This window comes from Myodes glareolus, chromosome 11 (assembly GCF_982192425.1).
Source record: "Myodes glareolus chromosome 11, mMyoGla1.1, whole genome shotgun sequence".
Taxonomy (NCBI): domain Eukaryota; kingdom Metazoa; phylum Chordata; class Mammalia; order Rodentia; family Cricetidae; genus Myodes; species Myodes glareolus.
In genome coordinates this window covers 55,010,117-55,023,099 of record NC_142036.1, presented here as the reverse complement: position 1 = coordinate 55,023,099, position 12,983 = coordinate 55,010,117, and the positions used below count along the sequence as shown (strand labels likewise).

Below are 12,983 nucleotides of genomic sequence, written 5' to 3'. Positions count from 1 at the left end.
AGGAGTATCCAGCCTTTTGGCATTGTGACATGATGCTGTATATAAATGTCTTAAAGGTTACAGTGGCAAATACAGATGCCATTCATGGAAAGCAGTGGAGAAAAGCGGGCTGGGGGAGATTAAGGAGGTGATGAGGTCTGCCCCAAAATACAATTTATATGTTTTACTTCAATGAATTCAGATTAATAATAAAAGAGTCTCATCTAAACAGAAAACCTTTACCATTGACTTTACAGTCTTTGTTTATATTCATTCAGTTGTATTGTTTTCTATAAAGACATTTTCTGTCATGCTTCTGCTTATTTTCCGGTACAGTTCTATGGGCCGTATGACAGTCCCCCCTCCCAAATAAAGTCACATGAGGTAAAACCAGTCTCTTGTTGCATTCTGGAATATTTTCCTCTTGATTCTTATTAGTCTTTCAACAATGCTCAAGGCAGGGTCAGAGTGGAAAGGAGAGAAGGGAGTAGCCTGGCCTAACGTTGCCACTGAAGTTTGTTATAAGAATATGAGTTAAGAGCAGGGCATGAACACAGTGGTGGAGCACTTTCCTGGCATTGGGGGGGGGGCCTAGAGTTTGAACAGCAAAAAACCTGAAAGCAGGGTTTCCTGGATTCACAAATAACGTATCTCTTTCTGTCCTGTGCTTGTGTTTGCAGCCTGAGGAAGAACTTGATCCTGAAGAGAGGGACAACTTCCTGCAGCAGCTTTATAAGTTTATGGAAGACAGAGGTATGCCATTTTTGTGGCTTTATGTTTGAGGTTTATACATCGTTTCTGCTTTATTGGGAGTGCTGTGTAGCCTACGGATCAGTCATACCTGATGGTAGTTAGATGTTTGGATAAAGGCAAACTATTTTCAGTAGAATAATAGGAAATCAGTATTTACATAGTTAAATCTGGTCTCCCTGGTATTTATTGGAAGATTAAATTATTCAGAAGTAGAAAGTGACCAATCATAATATTTCTTTGTGTAGTTATTAACTACAATGTCATGCTGGACTCAGACAAGTAAGCCCACATGATCCTTGGTTTCCACAAGCTAAGGATAATGAATATCAGTTTCTTTCTGAGTGGGACAGGATTTCCACAGAGGTAGAAGAAATAGAACTTTTGGAAATCGTCACACTGACATTTTTAGTCCTAGAAAATCCTTAGGTAATTTGGCCTAGCCATTCTGGGGTTTTGAGAAGTAATCCCTCAGAGAACCGCATGCAGCTTTCCATGAGGCTAAGCAGCAAGGATGGAGCTGTAGCCTTCCTGCTTCATTTGCTTGTGCTGTAGGAAGCCAGCCTTGCCAGTCACACGTCGCGGTCTCAGTTTCTCACTCAGTTCTAGCCATTCACGGAACGGAGGTACCTTGATAGAAGGGTGCAGCTTCTGAAATCCAGAGAGCCCGCACAACAGTACAAGGAGCACAGAGAAGACTTTGTATCTTATGTGATTGAAGGACCTTTAAATGCACACCTCCCATTAGTGGATTTTGCTGAATTAGAGGTCGATAGCTTTACTTTCAGATGAGTAGTTTTTGTCTGACTGAACTCTTCATTTTTCCCTCTGACATTAAAGGTACTCCAATCAACAAACCTCCTGTTCTGGGCTATAAAGATCTCAATCTCTTCAAGCTCTTTAGACTGGTCTACCATCAGGGGGGATGTGACAATGTAAGTAACTGGAGCTCTGAGGTACTGTTTGTGCGATGAGCTGCTGCATTGTTTGATGTTGAATTGGCATATGCATCTTTCATAAAGAACACAGAATGCTCATGTCCTTTGATAATTATTAACAAAATCTTAATTTTTCAGATTGATAGTGGTGCTGTATGGAAGCAAATTTATATGGACCTTGGCATTCCAATTTTGAACTCAGCTGCTTCCTACAATGTAAAAACTGCGTATAGAAAGTAAGTAGTCCAGCCTCAGTAAAGAATAAATGTCAGCTGGGCACGGTGGTGGCGCACACCTTTAGTCCTAGCACTCAAGGTAGGAGCAGGTGGGTCTCTTGAGTTCAAGGCCACCTGTTCTGCAGAGGCTTCCAGGACAACCAGGGCTACACAGAGAAACCCTGTCTTGAAAAATCAAAAACATAAACATTTTCAGGGAGCGGGTTTCTTTTAATACATTAGCACTCCAAGCAAGGAACGTAAGTGTTCACGTTTAGGCTGGGAGACACTTGTGATTGAAAGGGATTGAGAGTTTAGAGCCCACTTTCTCTACTTCCCATGTGATGCTGATTTCCTCTTTCAAGTCAGAGGTCAGGGGTTCTCATTCGCTGCAGTTCCAGTGTGTAGACTGTAACTCTGGGTACATACATGTTCTAGATCAGCAGCTCTCAGCCTTCCTAATGCTGCCACCTTCAATATAGTTCCTTATGGCGAGGTGACCCCAACCATAAAATTAGTTTTGTTGCTACTTCATAGCAGTAATTTTGCTACTGTTCTGAGTTGTAATGTAAATATATGTGTTTTCCAATGGTCTTAGATGACCCCTGTGAAAGGGTCATTCAGCTTTCAAAGGGGTCATGACCCACGGGTTAGTTCTAGAACAGTGTTCTGAGATGGCTCTGTTAAATTGTAACAGTCTCAGGTTCTCTGGACAATATTTTAGTTTTTGGTACCTCTGTTTAATTTTATCAAGGACATTCAGAAAGTACTATCAAACAAGGGATGTTTTTTAAATGGCTTCATTTTTACCATTTATTTACCTTTTATTCACAATAAATGCAAAGACTAGGAGTTCTTAAGATGAAACATTGTGTGTTTAGATATCTCTATGGTTTTGAGGAGTACTGCCGTTCTGCAAATATTCAGTTCAGAACTATTCACCACCATGAACCCAAAGTAAAAGTGGAGAAAAAAGACTTTGAAGAACCCATGGAAGAGGCTCTAAACACGAACCAGGAGATGCCTTTAATGGAGGTGAAGAGCGAGCCCGAGGAGAACACCGAATCCAGCAGCGAGAGCGACAGAGAAGACACAGAGCAGAAGTCTCCAAGAGTGAGTTCTTAGTGGTTTTATCTGCTGCAAGCATTCGTTGAAAAGTTTTATTGTGGACCTTTAATATATGTATTATAAACTTTGTGACATAGCCCTAGTTTGTGTTATGGTAGTTAGTAATGTTGCAACAAGGTTATCACTCCAACCTTTTCCTGGGTACTGTTAACATGTGTACTTTCTCTGCTTAAGAAGCTCCTCCTCCCCACGCATGGTGGCTCATGCCTGTAGTTACAGCGCTCAGGATACTGAGGCAAGAGACTCATCCTGCATTCAACCTGGACTGCACAGCGCGGTCCAAGCCAGCCTAAACCAAAGCATGAAACCCTGTCCTCAACAACCAAACCAAATGGAAAAAAAAATACACACATGTAAAAAATCCACTGTCTTCTTTCTGTGACAGTCTGCTCAAGTCTCTGTCATCTGACTCAGTCCCATGTACTCTTTCTTGCTAAAATGTTACCTCAGTGAACCTGCACTGGTTGCACTGTTTACAATCGCTGCTTTCCTCCTTCCTCACTCCTCTTAGCTGGAGTGTCTGAATTGATTTTTTTTTCTCTTTCTCTCCCTCTGTACCAAGGTTGCATTGCTTGAAGGCTAGGATGAGTGTTGAATTTGCTTATTTATGAGATCCCATGCTTCTAGAATAAAGAAGCACAACACATTGGAAGTGCTTATTAAATAGTTGAGTGAATTGCCTCTTGACAGTTCCTGTGCCCCGACTGTAAATCTATGTGCATACTATACAACTTTATTTGTTTGTACATTGATTTTATCTTCATATTTTCTCTCTCTAACACACACACACATGCTCACACACACTGCCCCCTGTATTTCTCTTCACTGACTAAACATACATGAAGAATTACCATTCATTATTCTGATCCATGGCCAGTAATAGCTACATAGTATGATTTGTCATTTTATGGGTTGCCATATGGTCAAAAAAAAAATGGTTTTTTGTTTCTTGAGACAGCGTCTCTCTATCATGTGTTTCTGGCTGTCCTGGACCATGCTGACCTCATACTCACAGAGATCTACTGACTTCTGCCTCCTTAGAGCTGGGTGGGATTCAAGGCGCGCACCATTATGCCTGACTTTCAGTTCTTAATGTATCCTATTTGTTGGTGAAGTCATATTTAATGGAAAGGAATAGTGAAGTTTTTTTTAAAGCTGTGCTTTTGTGCGGGGTTGCTTTTCTCTCTTTTTAAAAGGGTTTATTTTTATGTGTGTTGGTGTTTGCCTGCATGTATGTCTGTGTGTGTCACCTGCATAGTTGGAGCTCATAGAGGCCAGGAAAGAGCACCAGATCCCCTGGAACTGCAGTTACAGATGGTTGTGAGCCATCATGTCAGTGCTGAGAATTGAACCTAGGTTCTTTGTAAGAACATCAAGAGCTCTTAACCACGGAGCCATCTCTCCAACATCTAGAATTAGAATCCCTGTTTTTATTTTTTCTTAATATTTATTTATTTATTATGTCTACAGTATTGTGTCTGCATTTATGCCTGTAGGCCAGAAGAGAGTACCAGGTCTCACTATAGAGTGTTGTGAGCCAGCTTATGGTTACTGGGAATTGAACTCAGGAACTCAGGACCTCTGGAAGAACAGCCACTGCTCTTAACCTCTGAGCCATCTCTCCAGTCCTAGAATCCCTGTTTTTAAACTGACTGTTCTGTCATCTAATAAGTGAAATATTTTCATGAATTTCATGAAATGTGTAAATCAAATAAAGTTTTGTTAATTTATTTATTTTAGTTTTAGAGAAAGAGACTCATAGCTCAAGTTAGACTCAACTCACTATATAGCTGTGGATAACTTAACTTCTGACCCTTAAGCATCCATTTTTCAGGGATTACAGGGGTGAAGTATACCATGCTTTAATCAACTGTTAGGTTTTTGTTTGGGGGGCTGTGAGTTTGTGTGTGTATGTGTGCAGGTGGGGTATATGTGCACATGCCTGCAAATGCAGAGGCCATAGGAGGATGTTAGATGTCTTGCTCTGTCCCTTTCTGCCTTAGTCCCTTGAAACTTGTTCTCTCACTACCTGTAAGTCAGCTGTAGCCAGCAATTCCTAGTGACCCTGCTGTCTTCCCCTGGCCTTTCCTCCAGTTCCCAGCACTGTGGCTTTTTTTTTTTTTTCTGAGGTGGGTGCAAGGGATTTGAACTGAGGTCCTCATGCTTGCACGGCAAGCCCCCTAACATGCTGAGCGACCTCCCCAGCTCCTTACTTACTTTTTTACTTTTTCTTTTAAATCCCCCCAATTCTTAGTAGAGGAAGGAAGTGTTCTGCCACCGTGTTAGGTAGATCTGCAGGAGAATTGAGGTCTTGAAGAGGCTCACCAGTGTCGCAGCCAGTTGGCCTACTGGCAGTTTGGTAGTGGCTACTGGAGACAGTAGTGCCTCTTCCGGCCCAGAGCATGCTCCGGATACTCGCTCAGAGAAATCTCACTTTTTAGTTAGTTTGTTTGCTTGCCTACTTGCTTGCTTTTATGTGTGTGTGTACATTTGACTTGTGTGTGGAGACCCTCGAAGTCCAGAAGATGTTGGATCTCATGGAGCTGGAGTTAAAAACGGTTGTGAGCCACTTGGTAAGAGTGCTAGGAACCAAACTTGGGCCCTGTGGAAGAGCAGCCTGTGCTCTTGAAGCCCAAAAATCTTACTTTTTAAACATTGGTACCATCGGGTCCTTAATGTATAATCACACACAAATATACTGCTATTTTATTTTTATAGTAAGAAAATATATTGAAATTTGATTTTTATTCTAATAAACAATAAGATTGGAGATCACATACCTTTCAAAGAGCTCATAAGTTAGGGAAGTATATTTATGAAGATTATTATTAGTAACAAACATTTTATTTAAAAAACATTTAGTGTGTGTGTGTGTGTGTGTGTGTGTGTGTGTGTGTGTGAGTGTGAAGGTCAGAGGATAATTTGTGGGGGTCACTTTTCCTTCCTCCATGAGTCCAAATAAGTCATGAACCCATGCCATCAGGCTTGGTGGCAAGTTTTACTCCTTGGTTCATCTTGCCAGCCCAACATAATTAGTAGGAAATTCTATCATTAGCATGTAGATAGTTTATTTAATTTTTTTAAACCATAGTTACCAGGTATTTTAGTATGGAGTAAGGTTCAGGATGGTGCCCTTGGGAAGAGCACTTGCTAAGCCTGTGCAAAGCCCTGACATTGCCAAACAAAGTAATGTTGTGAGCAGAGATTTTATGGGGTTGCCAGGGTGCTAGGTGCTGAAACCAGCTCTTTGCACTTGGAAAAAGGTTCCATTCACACTGAGCTGCACTCCCAGCCTAGCAGATAAGAGTTTCCTTATGAATACACATAATAACTTGTCCAGGGATCATGGTAGTGTGAGACATAATTAAAATTTACACAGAGAAACCCTGTCTCAGGCAAAAAAAAAAAATAGAGGAGAGCAAGATTTATATTAATGAGTCACTTACTTCCAAAAGAAATAGTCCAAATGAGTTAATTGTTCTGATTCTAATCTCAAGCCAGGAAGCAGCTGGATCACTACTGTAGAGGCTTCAGAGAAAGATGCCTTTCTCCATTTGTAGTGTTAGCTCTCTAAAAGCTTTTATCCCCTCCACTAGGGGCGAAGAAAAATTGTTCGAGATGCAAATTCTATTAAAAAAGAAATAGAAGAAGAGAAAATAGAAGATAAATTCATCAAAGATGATGCAGAAAATAAGGATGTCGATGAAGACTATGAAACAGCAGAGAAAAAAGAAAATGAACTGCTACTTGGGAGAAAAACTACACCAAAACACAAAGAGAAGAAACTTAAAAGGCCAGAGGCTTCTGAGAAAGACTCAGATGAAGAGGAAGAGACAAGCCAAGAGAGGTACATTGTCTTATGTCTGTTCTCCAGAGGCCCCTGTCGGGGGTCCAGCAGCACTCTGTTCCTGCTTAGAGATTCAGGTGTGAGGGAATGTCTTCTTATGGGACTTCCGTTCCTCTTGTCTAATGAAGGTGAGACACATTGTGAAGATGATGTGTACCGCCTTTCGGAACTGGAGAATATACTGGTCGCACCATTTTAATAGCCCTTGTGCCCTAAACAGTGGCCTCACAGAAGGCTGCGCCACCCAGTCAAAAGAAAGGTCCTGCAGTTGACAGCAGGGAAGGGAGCTGGAGAAAAATGGAGGAAGTGGACAAGAGGAAACAGCGACAGCAAAAATTCCATTTTAAAAAAGGTACAATGTGGGAAGCTAACAAACACATGGGTGCAAGTACTAGCAGATGTTTCTGTGTGTTAGCTTGATTTAAGACAGTTTTCTTTTTCAAGTTACTGTATTAGAGTAAGTGGCATGCACCCCTGATTCTAGTTTGGAAAATACATTCTTGTCCCACATCTCATCAATAAATTTCAGCCTTTTAATGTACATTCTATTTGCTGTTGAGTGAATGAAAACTGTATTTTTTTTCCATGTATTAGACTTACATGGATCAAAGTGACCTAAAAATATCCAAAAATTAGGCAGTTCAGCTAGATAAAATATCGTCTCACCATTTTCTATAGTGGGCCATTTTGCACATGTGATTAAATGAATTTACTAATTTTTAGATAGTAATTAAAAGGAAGTTTTAGAACAACACCATAACACACTTACTTGAAAACAGGAACTTTTCTCCAGTTGTTTTTTAGTTATTTTATTACATAATGCTTGGTTTTCTAGAAGTTTGAGATCTTCAGCCAAATTTGGGGACATTGGGCTGCTGTGCCCGAATGGTAGCTGTCACCATCCACAAATAAACCATTGGGACATCAGTGTTTAGGAAAGTAGTAACTGACGAGTAGGAAAGTTCCTTGATGCTTGGTAGGTAGGCAGGCATGTGAAGCGGTGCGGTTGTCTTTGAAATAGTTTAGTTTTAAAAATTCTGAGTGAAGTATAATTAGGATTTAAAAAGTAGCAGGAAATAATTGGGAGCTGAGAATAAGGAGTCCAATATTTAAATATTTAAAACACTGTCAAGGTGAGCTACTTAAAAGTAGGGTCTAATTATAATATTGAATCTATATGAATAACTGTGGCTAAAATACTTGACGCATAAATGGAACAAATATTTTAGAACAAATAGTTCAATCTTGAATGTGAAGGATAATTTTCTATTTTATTAAATAAAAGTTGAGTATACAAATAAATAATTAACAGTACATATTATCTGTATCAGGAATCATGGAGATTTTTATTTGTATTTTGGAATGATTTCTTTGGGATATTTATGAGAAGTGTCCCTGGATAGCAGATATTCCCGATGCAAATGAGATGTCAAGGCTTCAGTCGTGTGCCTAGGGGCCACTGAGATGATGCCCTGTGCATGAGACTTCAGACCGCTCCTGAAGCTCTGGACACCTCCTTCTTCCTTGAGGAAGTTGTCTTCTGAGTCCCTGTGAGGCGAATAGGCAATACACTTTATGGTTACAGTTTCAAAATCCTGCCGGACTTGTCATATGCATCCCCTTTATGTTTAACAATGGAAACAAGGAAAAGCTGCAGAGGGAGGAGTTAGAATGGAAGTCAACAAAAGCCTAGAGCTTTGTTCTACCATCACTTTCTTATAATTTCAGCAAGTAGCTGAAATTACTACTGCACATGTACAGCGTAAAACAGTTTCAGAGACACAGTTACTAAGGCAAACAGCCATTGCTCGTTTTTTTTACACACCACACAGTCTGTCTTGCTAAGAACCACTCTAAGTGAGAAGACAGTGGTGCTGAAGTAGATTGAAGACAATAGTTGCAAGAAATTACAAAATCGCTTTAGGAAATTCTCACAAGTAAGATGGCACTTGATTATGAATCCAGAAGGCCAGCTCTGGGCATATGATTTGATTTGATTTTGGTTTAAAGTGACTTGTTGACTGCTGTGACTTATTGGCTGTGGTTATTGATGGGCCTTTAGGAAGTATGGCTTTACCTTTGTATAATGCACCTTAGTAAGGAGTCCATAAAATCTTCTCCTTCTCCTCCTTCTTCTCCTCCTCCTCCACTGACATGTTACTAAGGTAACTTAGGCTGTGAGGACTCTACATGCTGGACTCTCTTATCACTGATGATGTTGTTCTCCATTAAGCGATTAGTAGCATTTTCAATGTTGTAATTCACTGCAGGGAAGACACTGAGAGCAAATGCGACTCAGAAGGGGAGGACGATGATGATGACACAGAACCCTGCCTGACAGGAACCAAAGTGAAAGTAAAGTATGGACGAGGAAAAACACAGAAAATTTATGAAGCCAGCATTAAAAGCACTGAGATCGATGACGGGGAGGTTTTATACTTGGTGCATTACTATGGATGGAATGTCAGGTAAGCAATAAAGCATGTTCTTTTAGGCGGTTAAAAAGAGCAGTGTCGTAGGAAGCTCTTGTGTGTTTACAAGGCACACCTTGGTTCTAAATTTTTTGAGGACTTTGATTTTTGCACTGTTATGTAAACTGTCACTGCCTCCCACCAGAGATCAGCAGGGTCTGCCATTGGAACAACTGAGTTTATTCCCTTTTTTATATATAGGGAGACAGAACATGAGGGGAAGCCATGGATCATCAGTGTCCCAGGGTGATGGCTAAATCACCATGATGTGAAAACTCAGGGCCCCGCCTCAGGAATTAGGGAGAGTGCAGCACTCTGGAAAGCTTGGGGAGCAGTCAGGGAGTGAGGCCGCAGCTCTTGACTGTGAGCTTTGTTTCCTTTATCAAAAGTCAAGCCGGTGGCAAGCACTGTAATAATTTTGAGTTGTCTAAGTAATTAAAATTGGTACAGGGTAGGACTTAGATTTGAGCATTTGTTATGTTAGGTTTAAGAGAGTCTTTGTTCTGTATGCACACAGGCAGGAAGCTGATGTAATTCTGTCATTGGTTCTCTTAGTAAATCTTACCTAGAAAGAGAGAAGGCCAGATCAAAGTTAATCCTATAATTGGTAAAGAAGCAGAAGTGACTCATAGTCAGGGAGAAGATACTTGGACAATGTTCCCTGTTTTTTCTGTGTTCAGACATGAGTAGGGAGTTGTATTTCTGTTTGGATCCTCTGCTGGCATGGAACAGTCTTGTGTGGTAATGATGTTCTGTGAAACTGGTCACGTTCAAGGGAAGACAGCTCAGTCTGGCCATGTGAGTTGGACCAGCAAAAGCAACACTGGGGCCCAGCTGTCCTAAGTCCCGCTTTTCTCTTCAGCCTTTTGAAAGTTTGTGTGTGTGTGTGTGTGTGTGTGTGTGTGTGTGTGTAAGTGTGTAAGTGCAAGATGTTCTGGGTTCCCGTGCAGCCACATTGCTGCACGCCTTTCCACATATGGGGCATGTATGCTTTTCTGACTCCATCTCCTCATCTCCAGATTGGGGAATTCAGGATTCTTACTTTTAAGTAAATTGTCAAATTATAATCCCAGTGTTAACTAGCACGTGAAGTGCATAGAGCAGTGCCTAGCACATAGGCCGTGCTCAGTGTCAGCTGTTAGTGTGACTCTGCAGGGTCCGTGCTCGGTGTCAGCTGTTAGTGTGACTCTGCAGGGTCCGTGCTCGGTGTCAGCTGTTAGTGTGACTCTGCAGGGTCCGTGCTCGGTGTCAGCTGTTAGTGTGACTCTGCAGGGTCTTAGAACTAAGCAGAGTCCTTGTTTGGGATAAGTTTGAGAGAGACATGACTTCCCAACTCTGGCAGCTGCAGCATGTTTACCGTTTCCCTCAGATTCAAGCTTGTTCACAGCCGTCTATTCTGTGTACAGCCCTGTTGTGCTAGAATCTCTCTTTCCTGTCACCCTTCTCATCTTAGGGTTTCCCTTTATGACTCTACCCAGTAGTTCTGTCATTGTCCTAACTAGTCACCCACTGATGGCTCACGTGACTTAGTTGTGCATAGATCTTCCTAAAAGCTGGTCAAGTCTGACTATCTGAGAATCCTTATGGTTTCTAGATGGTGCAGTCATGTTTCTAAAATGGGAGCATTTGCAAGCGTGAGAGAAGCCCTAACGTGGCTGCTAGAAGTACTTGCCTGGCCTACCGCTCAGACCAGGCTGGGGTGGACCACACGACTTCCTTCCAGATGGGAACAACACCCATGCTTTGTTTGCTATGATGTGTTCTGGGGGATTCATGGGCAAGGTATTTTCCTCTTTTCAACCCTAGATTAGGTATATATCTTTGTTACTGCATTTACTAGACTGTACTCAATTATACAGTATATCTTTTTTTTATATCAGGCATGAAAGCAAGAGCTTGTTCTATCTATTCTCTACATATTTTACAATGCCTATTACTTTAGTAGGCCCTCAGTAAATGTCCAAATTAGGAAATATTTATAGACTGAATGGTGGTGGCACACACCTTTAATCCCAGCAATTACAAGGCAAAATCTGGAGGATCTCTGTGAGTTCAAGTTCAAGGCCAGTCTGGTCTACAGAGTGCGGTCCAGAACAGCCAGGACTACACAGAGAAACCCTTTCTTGAAAAATCAATTTTAAAGAGAGAGAGAGAGAGAGAGAAGAATATTTATAAATGAGGTTTTAATAGCCATCTCTGTTCCAAAAGTTTTAGATACTGGATGATCTGCCAGGAAATGGGTTTTTAGCTGTAATTTAGGTATCATTGATAGGGGAGTTTAGCCAGTCACATTTTGTTTTGGGGGCATGCCACCCTCAGGCAAAAGCCTGCCTATAAACCTAGCAAGCGACTCCGCTAGCTCTCTCTTTTTTTTTTTCCGCCTGGCTCCTGCGTCCGGACGGATCGTTTGGATTCTGGTGTAAGCTGTTGTAAGTCTTACTTCTGTTTATTAAAGCTGTATATTTTGTATCAAGATAGTCTGGGGACTTTTCTTTACCAATGGCCCTGCAGCTTCATATCATGGAACCAGGGCAGCTAAAACCTGTGCACACTTGAGCCGTGTGCTTTGCATGTTTCCATGGCAATGAGTTTACAGTATTGCTGGATACTGTAAGTCACTGTGCATTTGTGTAATGCAAGAAGTTTTATTTAGTTCTTGATAGTTTAATGTTTTTGTCTCTTTCTAGGAATGGGGAAGATTATGCTGAAATTTAAAGTGTTTAGAAGAAGCAAGGGAAATGAGTCTTCAGCTTGGGCTAAAGAAAACAAATCTAAATAAAGGAAATTAAATTGAATACAAATATCTAAATATCTTCAGTCTTGATAGTGACACATTTCATAATAAAGTTTTACTGGGAAGAATAGATGCTTGAGTGCTGGGGAGGACATGAGAGGGGATTTGATATGATTGAGAGCTGTTGTTTGCAAATTGACATCTTTATGTGATCCACAGAAAGAATTCTAGTACAAAATCTGCTTATGAGTTCAGATTGTGGGAGTTCTGGAAACAAAGCATTTCAAATAGTATAGTATAGTATAAATAGATTCAGACTTGAATCTCTTAATTCTGAGAAACCCTTCTTTAATCTTTCTTTCTTCTTCCCTCTCTCCTTTCTTCCTTTGATTTTTAGAGACAGGATTTCTCTGTGTAGCCCTGGCTGTCCTGGAACTCACTTTGTGGGCCAGACTAGTCTTAACTCACAGAGATCCGCCTGCCTCTGCCTCCTGAGTGCTGGGATTACAGACATGGACCGCCACCAAGGCTTTGATTTTATCTTTTTTCTGTCATGACCGGCTCTGTCACCAGTGGCTGTATTGAGTCCATAGGACAACTGCTAGCATTCCTTACCAATAAGTAGTTCCTGTGCTCTTTACAGTTTTGCCAACACTAGGAACAGACTTATTATCTTACTGCTGGAGCATGTGGGGCGTGTGTGTGAATATATTTCAATAGGATATCATTGTGAAAGCTGAACTCTTTTCTTTAAGGTACGATGAATGGGTAAAGGCCGACAGGATAATCTGGCCCGTGGACAAAGGTGGACCAAAGAAAAAACAAAAGAAGAAAGTTAAGGTATGTTCATACATTCGTATCACTTACTATAGGTACAGGAATTATTCAAGTTGTATCTTTTCTGTTTTAGAGTAGTTTTAG

The 12,983-nt window shown here is 41.0% G+C and overlaps 1 protein-coding gene across 1 annotated transcript in view; it reads left to right on the top strand.

Annotated features, from left to right (window-relative positions):
• Arid4a (AT-rich interaction domain 4A) overlaps positions 1–12,983 on the top strand; it is a 69,250-nt gene that overhangs the window by 37,919 nt on the left and 18,348 nt on the right. Inside the window, exons 12-18 of the mRNA XM_048415495.3 lie at positions 660–732; positions 1,570–1,664; positions 1,806–1,903; positions 2,764–2,995; positions 6,607–6,857; positions 9,128–9,325; positions 12,818–12,902. Coding sequence (XP_048271452.1) covers positions 660–732; positions 1,570–1,664; positions 1,806–1,903; positions 2,764–2,995; positions 6,607–6,857; positions 9,128–9,325; positions 12,818–12,902 — 1,032 coding nt within the window. The remainder of the gene's footprint in view (positions 1–659; positions 733–1,569; positions 1,665–1,805; positions 1,904–2,763; positions 2,996–6,606; positions 6,858–9,127; positions 9,326–12,817; positions 12,903–12,983) is intronic.